The sequence below is a fragment of the Lycorma delicatula genome, chromosome 3, assembly GCF_047948215.1.
Source record: "Lycorma delicatula isolate Av1 chromosome 3, ASM4794821v1, whole genome shotgun sequence".
In the NCBI taxonomy this organism is placed as follows: Eukaryota; Metazoa; Arthropoda; class Insecta; order Hemiptera; family Fulgoridae; genus Lycorma; species Lycorma delicatula.
Genome location: NC_134457.1, coordinates 68,278,683 through 68,302,841, shown reverse-complemented (window position 1 = coordinate 68,302,841; position 24,159 = coordinate 68,278,683). Strand labels below are relative to the sequence as shown.

Sequence of the window (24,159 nt, the reverse complement as noted above, 5' to 3'; positions counted from 1 at the left end):
AAGTCCTAATGACTCGATGGGGCTATAAATAAACGATGGAAAAAAAAGACTTATATAAAAAAATATTAGTGATGAAACTTAATGCAAAAAATTGTTATAGAATAAAGTAACAATTTTGAAGATACTTAAAAATACAATTTTAAGAGTATGAAGAAAAATCATCAGCAATACTGTTTTTGTAAAAGAAAATTTTTAAATTTAATTTTAAATGAATAGTTTTGAAAATCGTTCATATCATTAGGTAATTTACTAAAAATAGTAACTAAAAATAATAAGGTCCTTTCTTGTAGGCCAAAGTATATGCTGTACAAAGTGGAAATAGTTCTCTTCTATGGTTTGATACAAATAAGTATTGATATTTTTAGCAAAAGTGCCTCTAAAGTTCATGCTTTACCACCTATTGGTGATGTGTATTGGGCTATTAGTAGTGAAAAACTGTTTGTAGTATCACCAAAGAAAACCCAAACAGGGTGAATGAAATGATTTTAACTGACTGGTGTACTATGGTCAAGAAATGGAGGAAGTTTGTTTTGATAATAGCTTGTCAACAATAGCTTGTCAACCAAGCTATCCTTATGGTTTGTTATTTACAGAAAAGTCAATGCTAAATAGATTCCTCACCAATTAAATTTGAAAGAGAAAAGATTGTACATCTGATTTGGAACTACTGGCCTTATCTGAAGCACAAGAGGACACATTTTTTTGCACTAGTTATTAGATATGGACGTATTTCCATGTTCATAAACTATAATTTTTTTCCCATAATGACAGCACTTGACCTACTTTAGCAAAAATAAATTTAAAATTCAGTACAGCAAGCAGGGTTATGATGAGTATTTTTTGGGTTTTAAAAAACTTATTTGATGACAGAGAATTTTATTTGATTATATTAAATGCAAAACAAAAATTTACACAGATTACTATTTGCCTCTAAAAATTATGTAAAAAAAAACTACAGTAAGATTTGAATGCAGTATACAGTAAACCTTCTTTCTAGAATTTTTTAAAAACATTTTGCCCAGATCAAAAAAAATGTTTAATAATGCATTTTTAACTTGATAGGCATTGTTTTCATTATGACTTTCACATATTATTAATTCTTCTCTATATTAATTTATTTATATTATTCCAGGCTGAAAGTAGAGGCGATATAATACAAATTGGATCGATAAACCCTGGCAATGAGAAAAACCTTACTGATAAAGTGTTAGTGGGTTTCCCACCAGCTAGAACATTTATATTACCACTACTAATTACACCAGATATGTCACCTGAAACAAGATTGGCTGTTTATTATGTCAGAGATGATGGTGAAGTGATTGCTGCTAGCACTGTTTTAGTTGTCGATCACTGTTTTCCAAATAAGGTAAGATTGAAGTTGATTCTTCAATGTTGATTTTTTTTTTTTTTACATTACTAAACCTTAATAATTGAAACAATTGTTTTATTCCCTTTTCATAGAATAATGTATTTTGTAACACATGTATTAAATAAAAAGTGTATGTTTTTACATTATTTTACAGTAAGTGATTGTTCACTATTGAAAGGTATGCAGTTATTTTACAAATTTCAGTTCCTTGGATTAATTCTTTATGTTCCTCATTACTTGCTCTTAACTGATTAGTCAGTATTCTTTAGAGCTGTAATAATTATTAACTGTGATTTTTTTAATTATATAATACAAGGATAAGTCTTTTATTATTCGCCATGTATTTATAAATTTTAAAGCAATACAAATAGGAAGCTTACATGTACATCATTTTTCAACATAGTCCCCTTGCATTTCAATGCACTTGGTCCATCATTGCACAAGCTTCCTGATGGCCTCATAAAAGAAGGTTTTCAGTTGAGCTGCGAGCCAGGAATGCACTGCTTCTTTCACTGTTTTGTCCAAGGTAAATCGACAGCCCCTAAGTGAGTGGACCAAACAAGTAGTAGTCAGAAGAGGCAAGATCAGGACTATACAGAGGATGTGGTCAGTACATCAAAGTTGAGTTTCTGGAGTTTTCCAGCAGTGTGGGCAGCAGTACGTTGACGGGCATTGTCACGCAACAACACAACACCTTTCAACAGCAGTCCCCGGCGTTTGCTTCGAATTGCAGGCTTCAGCTTGGCAGTAAGCATCTCACTGTAACACGCACTGTTTATTGTCGTGCCCCTTTCCTCATAATGTTCCAGTACTGGGCCTTGCGAGTCCCAAAAAACTGTAAGCATCAGTTTTCCTGCAGATGGTTGAGTCTTGAACTTTTTTTTTGCAGGGCGAATTTGGATGTTTCCATTCAATACTCTGCCGTTTACTCTCCGGCTCGTAATGATGGATCCATGTTTCGTCACCAGTGATGATTCTGCCTAAGAAGATGTCCAAGCGTGTTTATTTATGCAACTGTGTGAGTTGTTTTGGGACCCATCTTGCACAGACTTTATGAAACCCAAGTCTGTTGTGGATGATTTCGTAGGCAGAACCATGACTAATTTTCAGATTATGTGCCATTTCATCAATAGTTACTCGTCTTTCTAAGAAAACCTTGTCACGTGCACGCTCAATGCTTTCCTCATTTGTGGCGGTAAACGGTCTTCCAGCTCCTTCGTCGTGTGTAACACTTGTGCAACCATTTTTGAATTTTTCAATCCATTCGTAGACACTCTATTGTGGCAGCACACTGTACCAAAAGTCTTCGATGAATTTTGGCCCCTGATACACCTTCCGACCACAAAAAACGAATCACTGAACGTTGCTCTTCTTTTGTGCAAACAGAAAGCGGAGCAGTCATGATTAACGGCAGGGCAGCAATAATGGAACTAACCTAACAGCATCAAACCTGCACAGACATCACAATAATTAAACCATGCGTGCGTCATCTATGCAGCACTACAGTACTACCAACATAAACAAAAATATAACTTAATTGTGAATAATAATTGACTTACCCTCCTATTTTACGCTTTACAGAAGAAAAAGGAGTTTCGCAGTCAGCAACCCTGTTTTGGACACAATATTTGTAACATTTCACATAATATTTATTAGTATATTGTTCCTTGCTAATCAATAGGACACAAAATGGACTTTAAGTGATATTACTTTCACATGTGGAAAGGACTGATATTACTTTCACATATAGAATTCTTTATTTATGACAATCATATTTCATCACCAATAATGTATCAGTAAGGAAATTCATCACCTTCTGCATAGATTATAAAACGTTCCAGTGCAGACCTCCATTCACATAAGGTTTTAGTCAACTATTAACATGGTACATGATGTGGATTAGTCTTGGTGGATGGTTTTATCAAGGACTAGACAGAAAATTTCTGAAAAATTAATCTCAAACTTGAGTTGGTATTTCAATGATTTTCTTTAATTTCATCATTTATTTGTTTCAAGTCTTTGTGATAATCAAAGATCATCCAGAAAGATTTCACTCAATTTTCATTAGTTAATATTTTTATCATTCATTGCATTAACACTATGCTTAACAAACCAGTTGCCTTTAAATTTAGCTAGTTCTCTACCTTCAGAGATAAAAAACACATTACTTCCTGAATTTCCAAGTTTCTTTCTTTTTCCTGTTTAGCCTCCGGTAACTACCGTTTAGATAATACTGCAGAGGATGAATTAGGATGATATGTATGAGTGTGAATGAAGTGTAGTCTTGTACATTCTCAGTTCGACCATACCTGAGATGTGTGGTTAATTGAAACCCAACCACCAAAGAACACCGGTATCCACGATCTAGTATTCAAGTCCACGTAAAGAATTTCCAAGTTTGCAACAATTTTATTGTCTTATTAATTTTACAATTTAACTACACTCCTTAGAATGTTTAGCAAGAAATAGATGTTTAATATGTTGCAATACATTTATCAGACTTTAGTAAAAATGTAAAAGCAATTTAAGAAATATTGTTCGTTTAATAAGGCAAATTATAAAATATTTTGATATGTTTAAATAGTGCTCTAAAACCCTGCATATTTATATTTGTAATATGGAATAAATTCAGCATGAAGCACAGCACAAACCGAATGGAGTGAGACTCCTCCACCACTACACACGCAGAATTTATAACAATCTACCTGTATGACTGAAAACTTAAATTAGTGTAGCAAAGCTGCCACACTGAATTAAGCAAATTTTTGGCTTTTTTGTTTGCACTTTCAAAATTCTTTTGTTTATACTTAATAAAAACATTTGTAGAAAGTGCTCATTTCCTTTTTTACATAATATGACATCTGTGGTGCCACCTGATATTAAAATTTTTTTTTTACTTAACATTTTTTACCAGTCAGGTTTTTAAGTTTTTTTTATGTGAATTATCTAATTATGTGTTTATATTAGAAATTAGTTGTTTGCTGTCATTTTTATTGTGAAATAGATTAACGAAAACAAAAATAAATATTATTTTAGTTAATTTGTGGCAAAAGCCAAACTGAACAAATTTCTGTATCACAAAAAAAAATTTCAAATTCAGTGAACTGACTCAAACCAACAATCAGGTAATGAAGTAAGAATTATTTTTTATCTCAGTTTCAGAAATACAAAATAAATACACTATATGGACTTGTGGTTGAATAGAGGAGAGTTATAAATATAATATTGAGTAACTTTTTATATTTTACAGAGATGACGGTCAGTATGTTCAAAAAAGCTTAATATTGATGTTTACTAAACCTTTATTTCACAATATTCTATTAAGTATGCACCTGATAAAATCTGAATGATTTATACTAATATGATAGTTTTTAATAAACGTATTTAATTTTTGTTGCCATTCTTGACGTTTAATTTTTTATTACTTCATGCAGGTAAGAGTACGTTGGTCAGAACATACTGTAAAACCAGGTTCAAAATTATCTTTAAATCTCCGAGCTCATCCATTTTCTCTTTGTGCAATTAGTGTTGTTGATTCAGTAGTTGGGAAAGCACATCTTAATAAATCGTTAACAAGTGAATTAGTGTGGAGGAAATTGCAACAGTATAAAATACCATTCCTTGATGAGTCTTCACTCAATTGTGGTAAGTTCTTAATGTAATTATTACAATAAAAATATGTTTGGTAAATTTCTGTTAATGATCACAACATAACACTATTAAGGAATAGTTTATCAAAAGGATTTATGTTATACAGAATCTATATTGTACATGCATAATGCTAATTAATAGTAACTTACATTGCTGTAAATTATTATTATAATATCTTTTCTTATACTAATTAGAATGATTTTCTTACTCATGATTTTTGGGAATTTGTTTTCTTTTATCAGGGTTATTTTATAAGTTATCAGATGAATAAATTTCTTAATTTTTCCACTCATTTACATACAAAAATACAAAAGCCACTGACTGGCCTTTGCTTCAATAATGTTATTGTAATGTACAAAGGACATCTCTAATAAGTATAGTAAACAATCAAAAAGAGATTTGAACTTGGATCATTGAAATAAATTAATAATTTAGACTATGACATTTTTAATTGTTATTTTCTTCTTATGTCATTAAATTCAGATAATAAACCTCACAGGACTTACATGCACCGACAACCTTATGACTGGGATTTAAAAATAAGAAGAAAGAAAAGAACATCATATGCATTTCCTGTTATGAATGATTATGTTGATGCTATAACTGCTTTTAATGTAAGTACAGATTGGTCTTCTTTTCTTAAATAGTGAAGAAATTTGAATTTGATGTATTTAATCACTTTTTATAGAATGTATTTTTGGATGCTTTATTGTACACCCAAATTTAATATCTATAGTCATAAAAAATATTTATTTTTGTATATTTGTTATATATTTAGATTGGCAGAAGAAACATGGGAAAGTAAGGAAAAATGAAAAAGTAGTGAATAATGCCCATGCAGAGACAATTTAGTGTAGTACAAACCGAAAAGAAAAAAATTAAATTTTTTACTATTTACTCTACATAAAGTTTAGAGAAGATAATGTGTTGAGTTGTATCATAAACTGCCAACTAAAAGTTCTTACAAGTGATGTACCGATTTCTAAAAAATAAAACCCCAAAATGCACATGTTAAAGAATGAATTTTTATAACAGAGCCATGTCTGTTATATAGTGCAGCTCAAATAGTATTCTAATAAAATTAATTAAATATTCCATTATAATTTTTCTCTCTTTTATCCTTGTCGGGTATTTTTGCAGAATTTTTTATCTTTTTAAGAGTTTTTTAGTGTGATAAATCTATAAAAATATAGTGAAGTTTACAGATATTTATATGTAAATTATAAATTTTTAATAATTTAATTACATACTGGTATACTATTTCTCTAAGATAGTCATATTCAAATTTTAGTTTTCATTAATTATATTTTTTGCTGGGGAAATTGATGTAGAAAGTAACAAAGTATTTAAAGTTCTCTTTATTTCTAAAGTAATCATATTCAATATGTCTTTAAAATTGAAATATGTAATATAACTTTGAACTGGTGTCATGTTGTGTGAATGAGCCCTTTGTAAAACCAGTTTTGTGAAAAATTATTTTATCTTGCATTTCTTCTTCAGTGTAGCTTTATCTTTGCTGATTAATATTTCACCTTTTGATTTTACATTGAGATGTAAAATCAAAAGGTGAAATACTTAACTAAAGTTAAGATCTTAACTTTAGTTAAATAAAAAGATTATGTAATAATGGTTTTGTAATGAATTTATATTTTTTGGTATCTTTCAAAGCTTACTTGCAACTTGTAAAAGTATTATTTTTAGTGAAATATTTTTATTTATGAACATGTATTATTTTCTTTTTTATATTTGTTCATTGTTTTTTAGGATATTGGAATTGTTGTCATGACTGATTTAAAGTTAGAGACAAGACCATGTGTTGCAGGTAAATGCATATTTTGATAGCATCTTTCTTCTACTGTTAGAATGTTTTGAGATCGTTTACTCACCAGCTATTCTCTGTATTTCTGCTATTCATGTTTTTCTTAAGTAACTTTGCTTCTAAGAAATCTTAATTGTATTGTTATTCTGTTTCTTGATTTTGCTTGATGGGAATTTATAAGTACTAATTACTGTGACACTGAAATAGTGAAAACATCTATATCATGGTAAACTAATTACTATGATGCAATGTTAATATGTTTTTACAATATAAAACACTTCTTATGTTTAAAATTATGTTTATTCTCACATATGTCATATTATTTTCATTTATTATTAAAACTCTCTACATTACCAAACACCCAAATTTAAGTTACTAGAAATGAAACAGATTATTTGTATTTAAAGTATTGATACATTCTGAAAAATTATGTTTATTCTCATGAACTGATTTCCCAATAAAACTTTACTTACATTAATGTAAAATTTATTTAGATTAAATTAACTTTAATATATTTGATATAATATTATTTTTACATAAGGTTTTGATATCAGAAACTTGCTTTCTTACCATTGTTTTTACAAATTCTTGTTTTACGGTTTATTATTAAGCAGGAGAATGAGGATAATGAGATTATAAGTAAAAAAGATTAAGTTTTGACCCAAGACCAGATTTAAAAATTACCATTCGACAGTAACATCATCTACTAAAGACATAATAAAGTTAGTTAATTATAAAATATACATTTTAATTACATTTTTTCAATAACACACATGTGACACCACACACACATACACATACACACACACACACACACACACACACACACACACACACACACACACACACACACACACACACACACACACACATACATACACACACATACACACACACACACACATACATACATACATACATACATACATACATACATACATACATACACACACACACACATACATACATACATACATACATACACACATATATTAAAAAATGTTAATACAGTCTGCCAGATATTTATAACTATTTTTTCTGTTCTGAAAAAAAAAATTATTTTTTCTTTTAATATATTAATCATATCTTCTTAAAGTACTGAAACCAATTATATGGATTTTGCAGATGATAACATTATTATATATATGTAATATATATCTAATTAAATTTTAAATATGAAGTGTATAATGTAAATTATATTCAGGATATCAGTTTTTGTAACAACAGTTAAAAACTAAAATTACTATAAAATTTTGTTTCACTAAAACTGGAGCATAAAAATGTTTGATTATAAGCATGGATTAAGAAAAGAGTACTTGTTTCACCCAAGTTAGGAATTAAATCTACATTTTTCCATTTTTTTGTTGCAGTACATAAAAAGATGCAATTCTTTAGAATTATTTTTATACTATTATTATATTATTGAACACTCATATAAAACTATAGTTGATGAACTAATGAATGGCTAGTAGTTAGACATTTCTCTCTACAGATCTTGTGTGCACATAAACAAAAGACATGATCTATTGCTTAGCATTTTCAACTATGCATTTTTACATAAATTATGTTTTTTTTCACACCAGCTTATAGTAGGTATAAAATAAGAATAGCATTAAAAATTATACTACAAAAGAAAAACATTAATTTGAAAATGTTTTTAACCTGGTATTTTCTAATGTTACAATAATTTAATTAGAAATACTTAGTTATAATAAATTATTAAAATTGTTTACATCTTTAAATTGAGAAATTTCATAAATTTTAAACCTTTATCTCTATGATTTATTTCATTACAAACTAGATTCGTGTAAACAATTTTATAAATAAAAAATTATTTTGATATTCCTTTGTGCCTGTGGTGAATAATATTAATTTTTTTCAGCCATGTAAAAATTAAAATATGTAAGTTAAAGTTTTTTATTTAATAAATGTTTTATAGAACATTTTAGAAATGTTTTATGGTCTTTTGAAGAGAGTGAAAGAGGAAAGATTAACAAGAAGATTTTCAATTTCATTGATAATCTCAAAAATAAAAACAATTGTATTCTAGAAATAGGAAAGGATCTCAAAGATATCAGATTAAGAGAAGAAATTTTAAACAGGGAAATTTTACAAGTAAAAAGTACATGAGTTTATAAGATTTAAAGTGGCTCTAGATAGAAGAGGAAGCAATAACAGGAAAATCACAGAACATGAAGTAATATTAAGAAAAATGTAAGAAAGAGATGACAGAAGATTAAAGCCTCAAAAGAAAAATAAAGTTTGTTTATGCAGAGGTGGCAAATTCAAAAAAAAATGTTTTTTGATTTGAGGTTTAAAAATTTTATAAAATTTCTCTGCTAATTTCATAGGTTAAATAAATGCTAACAATTTTATTAATTATAAAATATCAACTAGCTGCATGACAAACTTTAAACTGCTTTTACTCGTGCCAATTTTTTCCTGTAAAATTATTAAAAATGTATATGAATTGTGATGTGATGTATATGAATTATGATTTACACATCAAATTTTTATACTCCCATAACTTAAAAACGAAAAATAATTAACTATCCAGATTTTGGGATCCAAACAAATAATGACCAAACTCTCCAACTGTTTCATGCGACTCGGTGCTATGTAGGCATAGCCCTGGGCAAAGATGTGAGTGTTCAGATTTATGACAGTTCTATCTAGAGTAGTTCCTTGTAGTTTACACATCGTCACAGCCCAGCACAATATTAGTGGCAGTATACACCATTCCACTTTACCCTCCCTAAAGCATCAAATTCGACAATAGTGGGCTTGATCCTCAATCCGATCGATGCCAACCGCATCAATCAGTTCATCGATCAATGCATCAATCAATGATCGATTCAATGCCAACAGCATTACTTTTAATTGTACTGTCTCAAACTTTAAGACTGTTACTGAGAGCTTGTCGGGCTCAAGTTGGTCTCAGTGTAGCACATACCACTTGATTCTTCTGTGTATCAATTAATTTTTGTTCTGGTATGGTTCCATCGTGATATTGTATTATACTAACAAATACCCTGTTTGAATTTTGAAAATTGGACGATTGTTTGCAGAGATATTATAAGAGCACTCCATTACACCTCCCAAAACAGAGCTTGGGGAGGCATGTGGAGCACTGTTTGTTATCAGCACCTTGTTTGTTATCAGTTGATGGTGAAGAATGCTCTAGCCTCACACAAAGTGCTCGCGTCATCTCGCCTCTCTAGCCTCACATACAGTCCCCATGGAAAGCCCATTAGACAGAAACTTTTCAAATTTATTTAATATTATTTTATTTTATTTAATATAAATTTTATTTTATTATTTTTTTAGATTATTCATTGACTGATTTGAATCATTCAGTTCAAACCCAGCTAACACAGGGGTAGAGGCTCACAGTTCACAGTTAATTAATTCAATTCATTAAAGTTTGTGCTTCAATCTGCAAATCTCCACTACTGCATATACTTATATATAGTACATAAATATTTATTTAGCCTATAACAATCCCGGTAATGGAAGGATTCCAATGCGGGATCATACATTTAAATCAGTTTGGCCTTGTTGCTATGGTGAAACAAACATACACACACCCTAAATACATTACACTCGTTTTTAGGCAATCATGTAAAAATAAAATCACATGCTAAAATTAGTTTACAATTTTTTTTTGGGGTACATCATTTTGAGAATGTTTAATCTTTAATACCCAATTAAAAAGGAAAACTATTCTAATAATTTGACATATTCTAATTAAAACTCCTATGTGCTTACACTATAAATATCTATAAGTTATTCTTATTGTGTAATTATCTACCTATATTAAAATTTTTTTAAATTTTATATCAGTAAAATTTACATCTCATAATTTCAATAAATGAAAGCTAGAAAAATGGATTAAGTAATCATAACAACTAAATTGAAAATTTGAAATTTACTAAGTTTTTTATCATTATACCTTGAAATTTATTTTATTACTGAAATAAACACATGTTACCAATTTCCAAAATGATGAATTGTTTAGTTACTAGAATAGCTTATTAATATTCTAAAACTAATCTTTTTGCTACATAGTAATAAATAATTTAAGTAATAATAATAATAATAATAATAATAATAATAATATATATTATTATAACTGTTATCTGCTGTTTAATTTAAACTTGCAGTTATGCTTTTATTCATGGTGCATTTTCCTACTTTTACTGCAATATAGAATGAACATTAATTATTCAGCATTATATTCACATTTCAGGGGTTAATAAAAAATGAACTGAGCAATGTAGTACATGTTGATTTTTTTTCTTCTAACGTTAGTGTAGGTACTGGAGTTACTGATGGATGACCTTGAATGAACATGCTGGTGTGATGTAACAGCAGTTTAAGGATACAGGAAGTGTAGTATACAAAAAAAGGTTCTGGCAGATCTCCCATCTCTGAGGAAGTTGTGGATTGATTAATTGAAACTTTTCAGAGAAACCCAAGTAAAGTGACTCGCCAAGCAAGTTTAGAACTGGTAATACTACAATTAACAACTGACAGTTGTGAAGTACCACACAAGAACTTAAAACTTCATGAATATAAAATTCAGTTGGTTCATGCTATTGAAGATGATAAACCATGATGTTCAAATTTTGTCACGGACATTCGTGATAAAGTGAAACGCATTTTTAGAAAAAGTAATCTTCTCTGACAACACTACCTTCCATATTTTTGGTCATGTTAACCGTAATGATTGTCAGAGTTGGGGTAGTGAGTACCTTCATGCTGTTCGACAAACACAGTGTGATGGTATGAAGATTAACATTTGGTGAACATTGACTGCTTATGAAGTGATCTGACCATTCTTCTTCCTCCAGCTAGTAGTTACTAACACTAGTTATGGAGACATGTTGCAAGAGTATGCAGTATCACAAATTGAACATCGGCAACCCAACATTTACTTCCAACAAAATGGTGCACCACCACACGGGTTTACATTTTAAAAACTTTAAAATGGTTTAGATTTAAAGACATGAAAAATTTCCTCAATGTTGTTTTGGTCGTGGTGAACCATTTCCCTGGCCACCTTGATACCTTGATATTACACCACTGTATTTTTTTCTTTGAGGGTTTGTTGAAGACAGGGTGTGCACAAAGAAAGGTTGTTAACATTAATGAAATAAAAAGAATATTCAAAGATGTAAATAATGGAATAACTCCAGATATTCTTTGTAATATGTGTGCGAAATTGAATATCATTTAGACATTTTATACACCATAAAAGGTACTCATGTGGAACTTGTTTGAAGTTAATAAGTGTTATCAACAAAACTGTTTGAAATGCCTTGTTCAACAATAAAGCATACATGTAAGTGTATTGCTTTGTTATTTTTTTTATTAATATCTTGAATGCACTGAATAATCTATGATCACTCTGTATATTTAAAATAATCCATTTACCTTAATAAAACCACAATAACATAATTTTAAGGAAAATAATGCCATTAAGACAATATTATTACCATTAAGATATGTTATTGCCAAAAGTAAACATTTTAATTTCATTATTTTTTTTTAATTTAATTTTTTATTAGCCTATGATCTGAACACATTCAGATTCCTGAAAATTCTGAGTGAGTAAGGAAACCAGTTCAACAGAGCACTTGACAATTAGTTGATGATATTTATTGTCATTAAATATTTGAAAGAGAAGAGTACACCACAACCATTATTTCTACCTTCACAAAATTTAAATATTTCAGAAAATGTTGCCAAATAATCTATTTAGTCACCTTCAGTTTTGTAGAAACCTTTTTCAAGTGTTAGTCAAAACTCTCAAGTAATTCATGATTTAATTTTATCAGGTAAAATTCATTTCCGTTTAATAAAGTATGTTAATAATTGGTAGAGATTTTCAGAAAAGTAAAATTTGAACAGTATAAAAAATTAACTGACGGCTAAATGATTTTTAAAACATGATATTTTTTTACAAAGTGCATTTTTGGATCTGATGGGCATTTTGTGATAGATCTGGTATTGTTGGAATTATCAGTGCAACACAAATTCAACTAATATTATAATTTTTACCAAAATATAAATTATAGCCTTCAGTCAAAATGAAATGAAGCTGCATGATGGGTGTAGATTTAAGACTATTTTATGAATTAAACAGAACAGCCGTAATCTCATTGAATACAACTAAACATAACTAAGTATTAACCCTGCTTCAGTAGTAAAAATTTGAACTAACTAATTAATAAAATGCAGGTTAATAATAACAAATTGCAGCTATGAAATGCATTGGAACCAGACTTACTTGGCCAAACTTATTGGAGAGCAGAGTTTTAAGTTGAAAAAAATTAACTTTCTTTTTTTTCTACTTAAGTTTTAGGTAGGACATAAAATAATAATTTTAATTTATTATTTACAAATGAACACATGTCATTATTCTTTATTTTCTGTCTATAAAAATAAATTCATTAATCTACTTGATAAATATTTGTCTGAACATTTTATTGTGTCAGCACTTTAACATACTGACTTTTTGATTATCTTCTTTCTTCAAATGTTCTTATTTTTTAAAGAATCTGTTTCTTTTCCTTCCTTTTGCTTCCCAAAAACCTTGAATATCCTGCAGCTGAAACCCAAAGTTATTTTTGTTTCCTATGTTTTTACAGTTATTAATGTGCAATAAAAAGATGGAGAACTACAAAAATTTTATTTTATTTTTTTATGAATACAGTACAATTGTAATATAATGTTTGTGATATTTTTTAATCTCATATTAATAATTATCATTATTTTAGATTATCCATCACAATCTTCAGATAATTTTAACAACAGGAATAATCTGCTACCAGTTTCACTTATAGCACCCCAGTGGAAAGCTAATGATGATAATGTTGATGATAATAATATTATTGATGTGCCTTCGATGACAAACTATAAAGCAAAGAGTTTTCGTAACTTCTTTCCTGAAGCTTGGCTATGGAAAATCACTAATGTTAGGTAAAAATAAAATTTTATCACTTTTATACATGTTAAATGTATAGAACTTTCAATTCTGTTTCATTTAGGTATTAATAAAAATGTTTTGGTATTAACAACATAACTGGTACTTAAATTATTTTTATCATTTTAGTTTTATCTTTTTATAATTGTTGTTCTGTCTTAATCAGGATTTACCTGAAATCAGACTAGGTTTTAATATGAGAAAAATAGTAGTTGTGTTACAGAATTATTCCTACCAATATGAGAAAATAGGTTACATTGAAAGAAATGCTAATTATTTTGATTTGGTGTTTTTTTTATTTTGCAGTTCCATTAATGTTAGTGGATTTTATACATTTCTTTTAAATTTTGAACAACCAAGTAAGTTATAAATTATTAAATGGATACCTAATACTAAAGGTATAGCTTTAAAGAATTTTGGTTAAGTAACAAACTTCTAAGACCAATTTTTTATTTTATTTATTATCTTTTTCATGATTTCTCAGCAGACTTTATTTTTGAGCATGAAATATTTTACTTTCAATGTTACATTGAGATGTAATTCTGATTAGAGTTTGCCACCTCAAGAACATCCTGTAATCTTGATATTGTTTTAATTCTTTTGTAGATTTATTTGAGATTGTTAAACAAGTTATTAAATTAGCATATTAATGAACATACTTAGTTTTATAGCATAAATGTAAACTAGCAATATTGTAAGGAATATCAGTAAACCATTTCATGGATCTATATCTGTTTTATTCTCACGCAGAAGATGAAATGTCATTACTTACAACTACATATAACTTTTCCCTTTGAATTTTATTATTTTGCATTTGTTTTGTTTGATTACAAACTTAACATCTTCTTGTGCCTGTCTGTTTTGGATGTGGAGTATCACCATGGTTATTTTCACTTTGTCTAGAAATCTGTCACTTTTGTTAAACCATATTGGAAGGTTCTTATGGCAGGATAGGTTTCTACACACACTCAACATCTAATCACTTTACTTGCAGGAAGTTTTGTAAAAGGTACAGGGTGATTTTTTAGTCCTGTTACTCAATTGTTAATGCTTGTTAATTTTTTTCTAAGAAAGGGAAATTTTGTTTTGTGACACGAAGTTGGTAGCGATACTCAACCGATATAGATACGGCAGTGTGAGTTGATTCTCCTTGAGCTGTGTAAACTTTTGTGCGGTTTCCGGTTGTGTTACGAACAGAATGTTTTACCATAGAACAACAAGTTTTCATTCTTGAACAATATTTTGCTACGAAATCATATGCGAGTGTAAAAGAATCATTTCAAATTAAATTTGTTGGTGTTCCTCCACTAGAAAAAATGTCAATTTATAGGCTAGCAAACCGATTTCGAGAGACAGGTAGTATTTACGACAGAAAGCGTAGTGGTTGACCAACTCGCTTGACAGATGACATTTTAGAGAATGTAAAAACAAGATTGCTCAATTCTCCACGGAAAAGTTTACAAAAACTTTCCATGCAAGTTGGTTTGCCATATTTGAGTGTTCAGAAAGCTGCTAAAAAATTGAAATTGTATCTGTATTGCGTACGATTAGTCTAAGAGATTCAGCCTTCGGATTTAAACAAGCGATTGCAATATTGCCGTTGATTTAGGTCTCTCGTAAATGATAACGGAATTGAATTTTTAAACACAGTGTTCTTTAGTGATGAAGTTTGGATCCATCTCGATGGTTATGTGAACAGTCAAAACTGTCGAATTTTTTAACGCTTTACAAGACAAATCTTTGCATCCTGAAAAAATTGTTGTGTGGTGTGCGATATCTCGTCATCTTATAGTCAGATCCATATTCTTCAAACAGACAGTAAATGGTGAAGTATACAGGAATATTGTGCGCCAATTTGTTTCCCTCCTGGAATCTCAAGAATGGTATTGCTGGTTTCAGCAAGATGGCGCTACATGCCACACATCTCGAGAAACCATGGATTTTCTGCAAGAGTTCTTTGATGATTGAATAATAAGCAAAGGCTTATGGCCTCCAAGGTCCCCAGACCTCACATCTCCTGACTACTTTTTGTAGGGCTATATTAAGTCCGAGGCCTTCAAAAACAATCCTCACACTATTGATGAACTTAAAGTCAATATTACAGACTTAATCATGAATATTTCCAATGCAACTCTTAAAAAGGTTTCTGCTAATATGCTGAAAAGAGTCCGTGTGTGTATAACCGCAAGGTGAGGCATTTTGAGCATATTCTTTAACAATTATGTAAGTCATAACTGTCTATTAAATCTCTTTTGTAAGTAACAAATACATTTTTTTATTCCATCTAAATTTCCCTTTCTTAAATTACATTTAAAAATGGGTAACAGGAACTAAAAATCACTCTGTATTATTTTTGTTTTGCATTATGTAGAGTGCTATAATTTCCTACATTTAACAGTATTAATTATTTTTGAATTTTTTGCCATTCTTTGCAGCATTTCATTGAGTCTGTAATAGTCATTTTTGGTTCTTTCAGTTTCCGTAATTTTATTCTGAGCAGCAAAACAGAGAATATATAATAGCATAACAAATTCATTTTTTACCCATTATCAAGAGATGAATTTAAAAAAGTGCAGTCATTTTGGTAAATTCTCTCCCAACCATTGTTTGACTAATCATCCCATAAATTTCCCATTTTTCATTGATGAAGGTATCCAAATATACATATTTAAAGACCCTATCACTAACTGGTTGTTTATTGTTTTCCCTTAATTGTGGTCATCGTTTTTACTGATTTGTTTAGCTAACATTAATGTCTAATCATATTTTTTACTACTTGCTTAAAATGCTTTTGACAAAACTTAATGTTTTTATTAATATTGCTCAACAATAGCATTATCTCACTCTCTGCATCATAAAAGTCTTCTCTAAATACCATTTCAAAATAGAGGTTAAATTATAAGCAGGATAATAAACAATCATGCCTTACACCTCACAAAATTTTGAGCATTTCTAGTATTACATCTTTTGCTCAAACTCCTACCTCTTGGTCCTTATGATAATTCCCAAATCATTCTCACCCAATACAAATACCTTGCAATATTTTTACCATTTTTCTTCTTGTACTCTAGCAAACAATTGTGATAATCAATGAAAAAGGTGAAAACACCACAGGTTAAATCCCTACATCTCCGAACTAAAATCCAGAAACTAAATAAGACCTTCCTTGTCCTTACAACATCTCTAAAAGCAAATTTTATAGAAGCCATCTTTTCTCAAAGGTTTTATGTTAAAAGTGAGTGTTCTACAGAAACGATTTCCAAAATTTATTTAATTTCTTGCATTTAAGTTCCCGTAAATTGTAGGTCTTAATTAATATGAAGTGAGATGCTGTTTTATTAAAATTCAGCAGCTGATCGATGATGTACCTTTGACATATTGTTCTTTCACAAATGTCTTCATGGTATTCAGCCATTTGAGACAAACATTGCTTTGAGAGTGCCAAATTTTCATATGAGAAGTCGAGGGCCATGAGTTTGCTCTCTGGTTACGTGGTTGTCTCGCAAATGAGTTTTCTCAGCGGCTTGATTTCTTTCAGTCAGTTCCAAGATTCAAATCTGAGATTTCTTTATTGCTGAGCTTGTGATAGTGTTGGCAGCCCTGTTGTGAATCGAGTAGCATCAGGCCTGTTGGTACTGCTTCTGGGTCTTTACCATGGTGTGGACTGGACTGTGACACCTTAGTGATGGAATATTGTGAGAAGGATTTCTGGACGTGTCATGTGTATGTGACATATGGATGAAAGGTTTATTTGTTCTGCTTCAATCTTCTGACAGCAATATTATCGTGCTTATTTAATTACTTATGCTTCTTGTTAGATGACTTAGTTTCTCTTCTTTTCGTTTGTTACTATCAGTTTGTACTTTTAACATAGGATTAACCCTTTTTATTTCATTTTATTATTTTGTTACGCTTTTGTAGTTTTACAAGTCTTTATTTACATATCGTATTATGTTATTCATTGGGAGCTATGGCTTAAATCATGTTGATCCTTCATCATCTTCGTTATACAAGATGTAGGTTAAAGTAGCATAGACTAGTTTTTTCTTCTCATTCACGAGTTTGTTTATAAATCTTTTGCCCATGACTGTAAATACAAAGGCTTTTGCTGTTTTGTCACACTTTCTCACTGATCTGTCTTCCCCTCCCTCCATGTTAAATTGTGGATAGGGATTGTCTAGAAATGCGGGATGGGAAGGCCAACCATTAGAAAAAAAATCATTATTATTATTGCTGAAGATGAGTACTCCATAGATTTGTCATTTCTGTATATATATAAATTTTTTTTTAATCATTCATATTTTCTTTCTTAAAAAATAAATTTATGATATGTAGCCTGAACTTGTATATTATCTTTGAATCAAAAATTTCTACTTATAGCAACATCTACTATTAGCATTAGCTAAATTTACTAATTAAAATCCATTCACATCATAGTTTCATCTGAATTTTTCTAATTATTCAGAATTAAATATTTAAAATAATGTTATACATTTTAGACAGTGAAGTTCTAACTTACACACAGAAAAATTCATTAACAAGTTTATTAAGTCCAAAATATTACCTGGTTTTTTAAAGCAGTAAATTGTTGTTTTAAAACACTAAATTTTATATCCTGAATTGAGGCAACTTATGAATACAATGGTGAATCTGTAGTCACATTTCTAGCCAAAAATTTTAATAGATAGAAAAAAGGAAAGAGTACCACCAATTTCATAAAAAATGTATGTAAATGAACCTTTCTTTTCCTTCTTTTCCTGTTTAGCCTCTGGTAACTACCGTTCAGATAATACTTCAGAGGATGAATAAGGATGATATGTATGAGTGTAAATGAAGTGTAGTCTTGTACATTCTCAGTTCGACCATTCCTGAGATGTGTGGTTAATTGAAACCCAACCACCAAAGAACACCGGTATCCACAATCTAGTATTCAAATCCGTGTAAAAATAACTGGTTTTACTAGGACTTGAACGCTGGAACTCTCGACTTCCAAATCAGCTGATTTGGGAAGACGCGTTCACCACTAGACCAACCCGGTGGGTATATAAATGAACCTACTCACTAATGATAGCTTCAATTCTTATTTCATATTCTTTTATTCTTACATTGCTACTTCTTGAGATTTCCTGTTGTTTTGAAACTGTTAGACCATGTGACATCATTGGTATATTGCATTTAATTGAATCTATAGAGTTGTTGCCATTTCACTAACATGAAATTTCAATGCTTTTTTTTTTTTCAATTAGAATGATAAATATATATATATTTTTATTTTTTTGTGTAGTCATTTGGGTGAACTGACACTGGATACAAATGCACCACATAGTGTTACATCATGGGATACAAGTGTTTTCTGCATTAATGATGAAGTTGGTTTTGGACTTTCAGAGCCATCTACATTTGTTACAGTGCTTCCATTTTTTCTCACACTTAGTGTTCCAAATGTGTTTATTAGAACTGAAAGTCTTGGAATCACTGTTGTTGTATACAATTACCTTGGTCATAGTGTTCCGGTATGATACATTTTTTTAAGTAAACATATCTTAATTCTAATTCTATATTTCTAAGTACGTAGTAATTTAATATTAAATATTTTTAAATGTTAAAATTCAGAGTTCTTTAAAATATTTTAACTTTCATAAGTAAGGCTAAAAAATACAAATAATCAAGAATATTACGAGGGTAAGTCAATTATTATCCGAAATTTAGTTATATTTTTGTTTATGTTGGTAGTACTGTCATGTTGCGTAGCTGACGCATGCGTGGTTTAATTGTTGTTATGTCTCTGCAGGTTTGATGCTGCTAGGAGGTTAGTTCCATTATTGCTGCCCTGCCGTTAACCATGGCTGCTCTGCTTTCTGTTTGCACCAAAGAAGAGCAACATTCAGTGATCCGTTTTTTGTGGTCAGAAGGTGTATCAGGGGCCGTAATTCATCGAAGACTTTCGGTACAGTACGGGAACAGTGTGTTCCCGCAACTTAGTGTCTACGAATGGATTGAAAAATTCAAAAATGGTTGCACAAGTGTTACGCGAAAGAGCTGGACGACTGTTTACAGTCATAAATTAGGAAAACATTGAGCATGCACATGACATGGTTTTCTTAGACAGACAAATAACTATTGACGAAGTGGCACATCATCTGAAAATTAGTAACGGTTCTGCCTACGAAACCATCCGCAACAGACTTGGGTTTCATAAAGTCTGTGGAAGATGGGTCCCAAATTGACTCATACAGTTATATAAACAAACGCACTTGGACATCTGCCAAACAAATTTGGACCGGTATTGTAACATACGGGATATCTTCTTAGGCAGAATCATCACTGGTGACGAAACATGGATCCATTATTATGAACCGGAGAGTAAATAGCAGAGTATGGAAATATCCAAATTCGCCTTGCAAAAAAAGTTCAAGACCCAACCATCCGCAAGGCCCAGTACTGGAACATTATGAGGATAGGAGCACGACAATAAACAGTGCATGTTACAGTGAGATGCTTACTGCCAAGCTGAAGCCTGCAATTCGAAGCAAACGCCGAGGACAGCTGCTGTCAAAAGGTGTTGTGTTGCACGACAATGCCCGTCCACATACTGCTGCCCACACTGCTGAAACTCAACTTTGAAGTACTGGCTCATCCTCTGTATAGTCCTGATCTTGCCCCTTCTGACTACTTAGTTTGGTTGAATCAAAGAGGTATTGAGGGGCCGTTGATTTACCTCAGACGAAACAGTGAAAGAAGCGGTGCATTCCTGGTTCTCAGCTCAACTGAAAACCTACTTTTATGAGGGTATCAGGAAGCTTGTGCAACGATGGACCAAGTGCGTTGAAATGCAAGGGGACTATGTTGAAAAATGATGTACATGTAAGTTTCCTATTTGTATTGCAATAAAATTTACATAAACTGCATTGCGAATAATAATTGACTTACCCTCGTACAATTAAGCAAGAAAGTTTTAAAAGTTTATAGTTTTTCTCATTGTTAATTACCAAAGCAATGGCACAAAAAATCAATTCAAAATTTAAAATCCATCTTAAATCAAAATCCTAAAGTTAAAAAATATGAACAAAATTTAAACACTAATTCTCCATTACTCTTGAATAGCTCAAATAAATTACAACAAATGTCAAAGCAAATCATTAACGTAAAGTTATAATCACTTATAATAATACTATTTTGTAATTTAATATATTAAGAATAGATAGATGTATGTGCATTAAGTGCTATAAGGTAATGGTTGCCCTGACATGAATTTGGGAGTGACTATAAGTCATCCCAAAAGTGACATACCCATTTTTAAGAAAAACAAACATCCCATGCCAGGGTTACTAAGGAAAGAAGAAAATGAAGTGGTTTCCTGTTACCTTTTTATTAAGCTGAATATATAGTTGCATATATACATATTCGCCATTATATATCGTCAGCATGCTAAGCTGGCCAAAATGCAGAGTGATATTCAACCCTATAAATACCGTCTTCACTCTACTCAGTATAAGAGCTTTTTTTTGGATGATTAATTCGCCATAAGTTCAAGGTTTTTGCATGTGATTATAATATGTAATATCTGTAGCATTCAAAAAATGTCAGCAAGCCTCACTGGGATTCGAACTCAGAACTTTCTGGAGGAAAGATGAAGATACTATCATTCTGCTTTAGAAAAACTGATATTGTTACAAGTTCCATTACTCTCAGAGAAAGCAGCTAGTGTCTCTTATACCTTGGGATGCTTAATATATATCACAGGTATAAGAAAGACTGAGATAGATAATGTAAAGCAAGATACATGTGTAGGTGTTTGACTAACGCAGAAAGTGTGAATGCAAACACTTTCTGCATTATTGAAAGCAAAAGAAGGATGTTTGCTTCATGAACAATATTTTTGTCTTTTAGTGAAGTGTGTCATTTCATTAGAATCAATTTTAAAAATATTTAGGAAACGATTAAAATATTTCTTATTATTTATGTTATCTACATTGGAGAGGAAGAGGTTTAAAATATAAGCAGGAATTTCATGGATTGAATTTATTTATCATTTACAATAAGGTACTTAGTTACTATTTTAGTTTTTCCTGCCAGAGATGTTTTCCAGTGCTTAGCTTATTGAAGAAAACAGTCTTTTGGTTGCATGTTGACACGCTCATGCACAGAATAAATAACTTTATTTAAGTCAAATTTCTTCCTTCTTGAAAGTTCTATTAAGTAGACTGAACAGAATTTGGGCTATCTGGAAGGAGGGAGACTCATTTTATTTCAGTTCTTGTAGTATTTCCTTAGTTGAAGTGTGAGGTAAGGTGAGGTAGCAAATGGAGGATTGGGTGAGTCTTAAAAGGTGTATGTTTTGTTTTTCATGGTAAAGATGTACTTGAATATTGGTGTCATCTACATGCTTGTTTTGACTCTTAAGGAAAACTAGTACATCTGTTTCGTCACAGGTTATTATAAGTGCTTCAACTTCAGTCTGTTTGTCCTCATTAACTGAGGTTCTTGGTCAAAGGTTTATTTTCAGTTCTTTTCTGATACTCTGTGAATGAGTAATCCACTCATCATACACTCTGGACTAAGAGAGAAAGACATTCATTACAAACTGACTTTTAACTCTTTTTAAATTGAGTTCAAATAGACTCTCTTCACTTCAGAAAAATTTAATTATAAATGTATATCAGTCTTAAAAGTCTGCCCCAGGTACAAAGCTGAACATGCCAAAGTAGTTAGAGAGCTTGCGAGAATCAATTCTGATTTTGATCTGCAAGTTAACTGGAAAACAGAAAGTGAATGGTGCATAGTTGCTGGCTTCCTTAGATTCTTAGCCATGCAGAGAATGGCTGAGGGGGTCTGATACTGTTATATATAGATGTATAGGTAGAATAGCAACCCGAGTGGCTATGGGCCCGCCTGGCTGCTTACTTTGCCAAGGTAGGTATTTTGGCATTTTGCCCTGGTTAGCTGAGATATTTGCTGTTAGGATGAGAATGGATGTGTGGAGAACTCTGTGATGGGGCTATGGTGTGGGAGGGTGTAGGCATTCATCTCACTCCTGAATATGGACTAGAGCAGAGAGAGAGAGAGAGAGAGATAAGGTATGTTTTCATTACAGGCTTTTAAAGTTGTGAATCTGTTTCTGGATTTTTAAGTAAATCAAGAGGACTTTGAGTAAATTGAATTGTAGGACAAAATTGTTGTTGTGCTCAACACTTGTTTTGTTGGTATGAGGTATGGACTTTTGGTGTTTTAAAGACCCAATCAAGTAATGATATGAGTGCATAGTCTATTTTAAGTTAGATATGGTAAGGGTTTTTGTGTGAAACCTTTAGTGTTAGAGGTAGGTGCAGGGATCACATTTCCGTTAATTTGAAAGTAGAGGATTGTAAGTTGTGGTTGGTGGTTGTGGTTGGAAGAGGCTACATGAAGGCAATAGTAAGTTATGTAAATACACTGATGGAAATGTCTCCCGGGGAATTTGCATCATCTCGATTCCCCCCCGAGGGGAGAAGATCCCACCTCGTAGCGTGTCCGGTCGCTACACCACCCCCTCCGTTCCTAGCCAGTAGTGGCTTTAACGGAGGACATCTTCTTGCCCTCAAACTGATTGTGCCACACAGCTTTCAGTCTAGGCCCCGCTGAGATGCCACCGATGCAGATGCCCCGAGGGACATCTACATCGGTAAAAGTTCACCCCGAGATAGATTTATGTGTTTATGCCTTCAGAATGAAGACAACGGACACCTGCAGCTACCACGTCGCCCTCAAGAACTAAGCTAGGAAACCTAACCGCGGAAAGAAGACCCCGCGCCTAGATCCTACTATAAAGAGCCACTTTCTGAATGTCTCAGATCCGCACTAACAACCTCATAATAAACTTCCCACTAAAGTTTGCTTAATACTCTAAATGAGTTTCTATCTGACTCCGCTCCGGTCTGCCCGGGAGAGGAGACTTAACGCCTACCCCCGCACAGCGCCATCACGGAGTCCCGTGTGACATTCACCATCTTTCGCAGACTGCCGCCAGGACCCCCCCACATACCACCGAAGTAGTACCCAGAGAGGCCCCGCCGACAGTGTCGTTAGCTCATTTATGCCCTAGTCGGAGCGCGATCGCACCCACCGGGCGAGAATAGTCCCGCCCGCCGACAACGGCCGTAACTCCGCCGACAGCGTATTTAATATCATACCACCAATACATCTACCGAGGCACGTTGCCTAAGCGCCTACCTTCGGTCAATCAACTTCCCTTCTTTTTCCTGTTTAGCCTCCGGTAACTACCGTTTAGATAATTCTTCAGAGGATGAATGAGGATGATATGTATGAGTGTAAATGAAGTGTTAGTCTTGTACA

At 31.6% G+C, this 24,159-nt stretch overlaps 1 protein-coding gene across 1 annotated transcript in view; it reads left to right on the top strand.

Moving 5' to 3' along the window:
• LOC142321667 (murinoglobulin-1-like) overlaps window positions 1-24,159 on the top strand; it is a 104,117-nt gene that overhangs the window by 43,202 nt on the left and 36,756 nt on the right. The window contains exons 10-15 of the mRNA XM_075359935.1: window positions 1,133-1,366; window positions 4,804-5,014; window positions 5,504-5,634; window positions 6,785-6,842; window positions 13,622-13,823; window positions 19,112-19,340. Of these exons, the coding sequence (XP_075216050.1) occupies window positions 1,133-1,366; window positions 4,804-5,014; window positions 5,504-5,634; window positions 6,785-6,842; window positions 13,622-13,823; window positions 19,112-19,340 (1,065 nt within the window). The remainder of the gene's footprint in view (window positions 1-1,132; window positions 1,367-4,803; window positions 5,015-5,503; window positions 5,635-6,784; window positions 6,843-13,621; window positions 13,824-19,111; window positions 19,341-24,159) is intronic.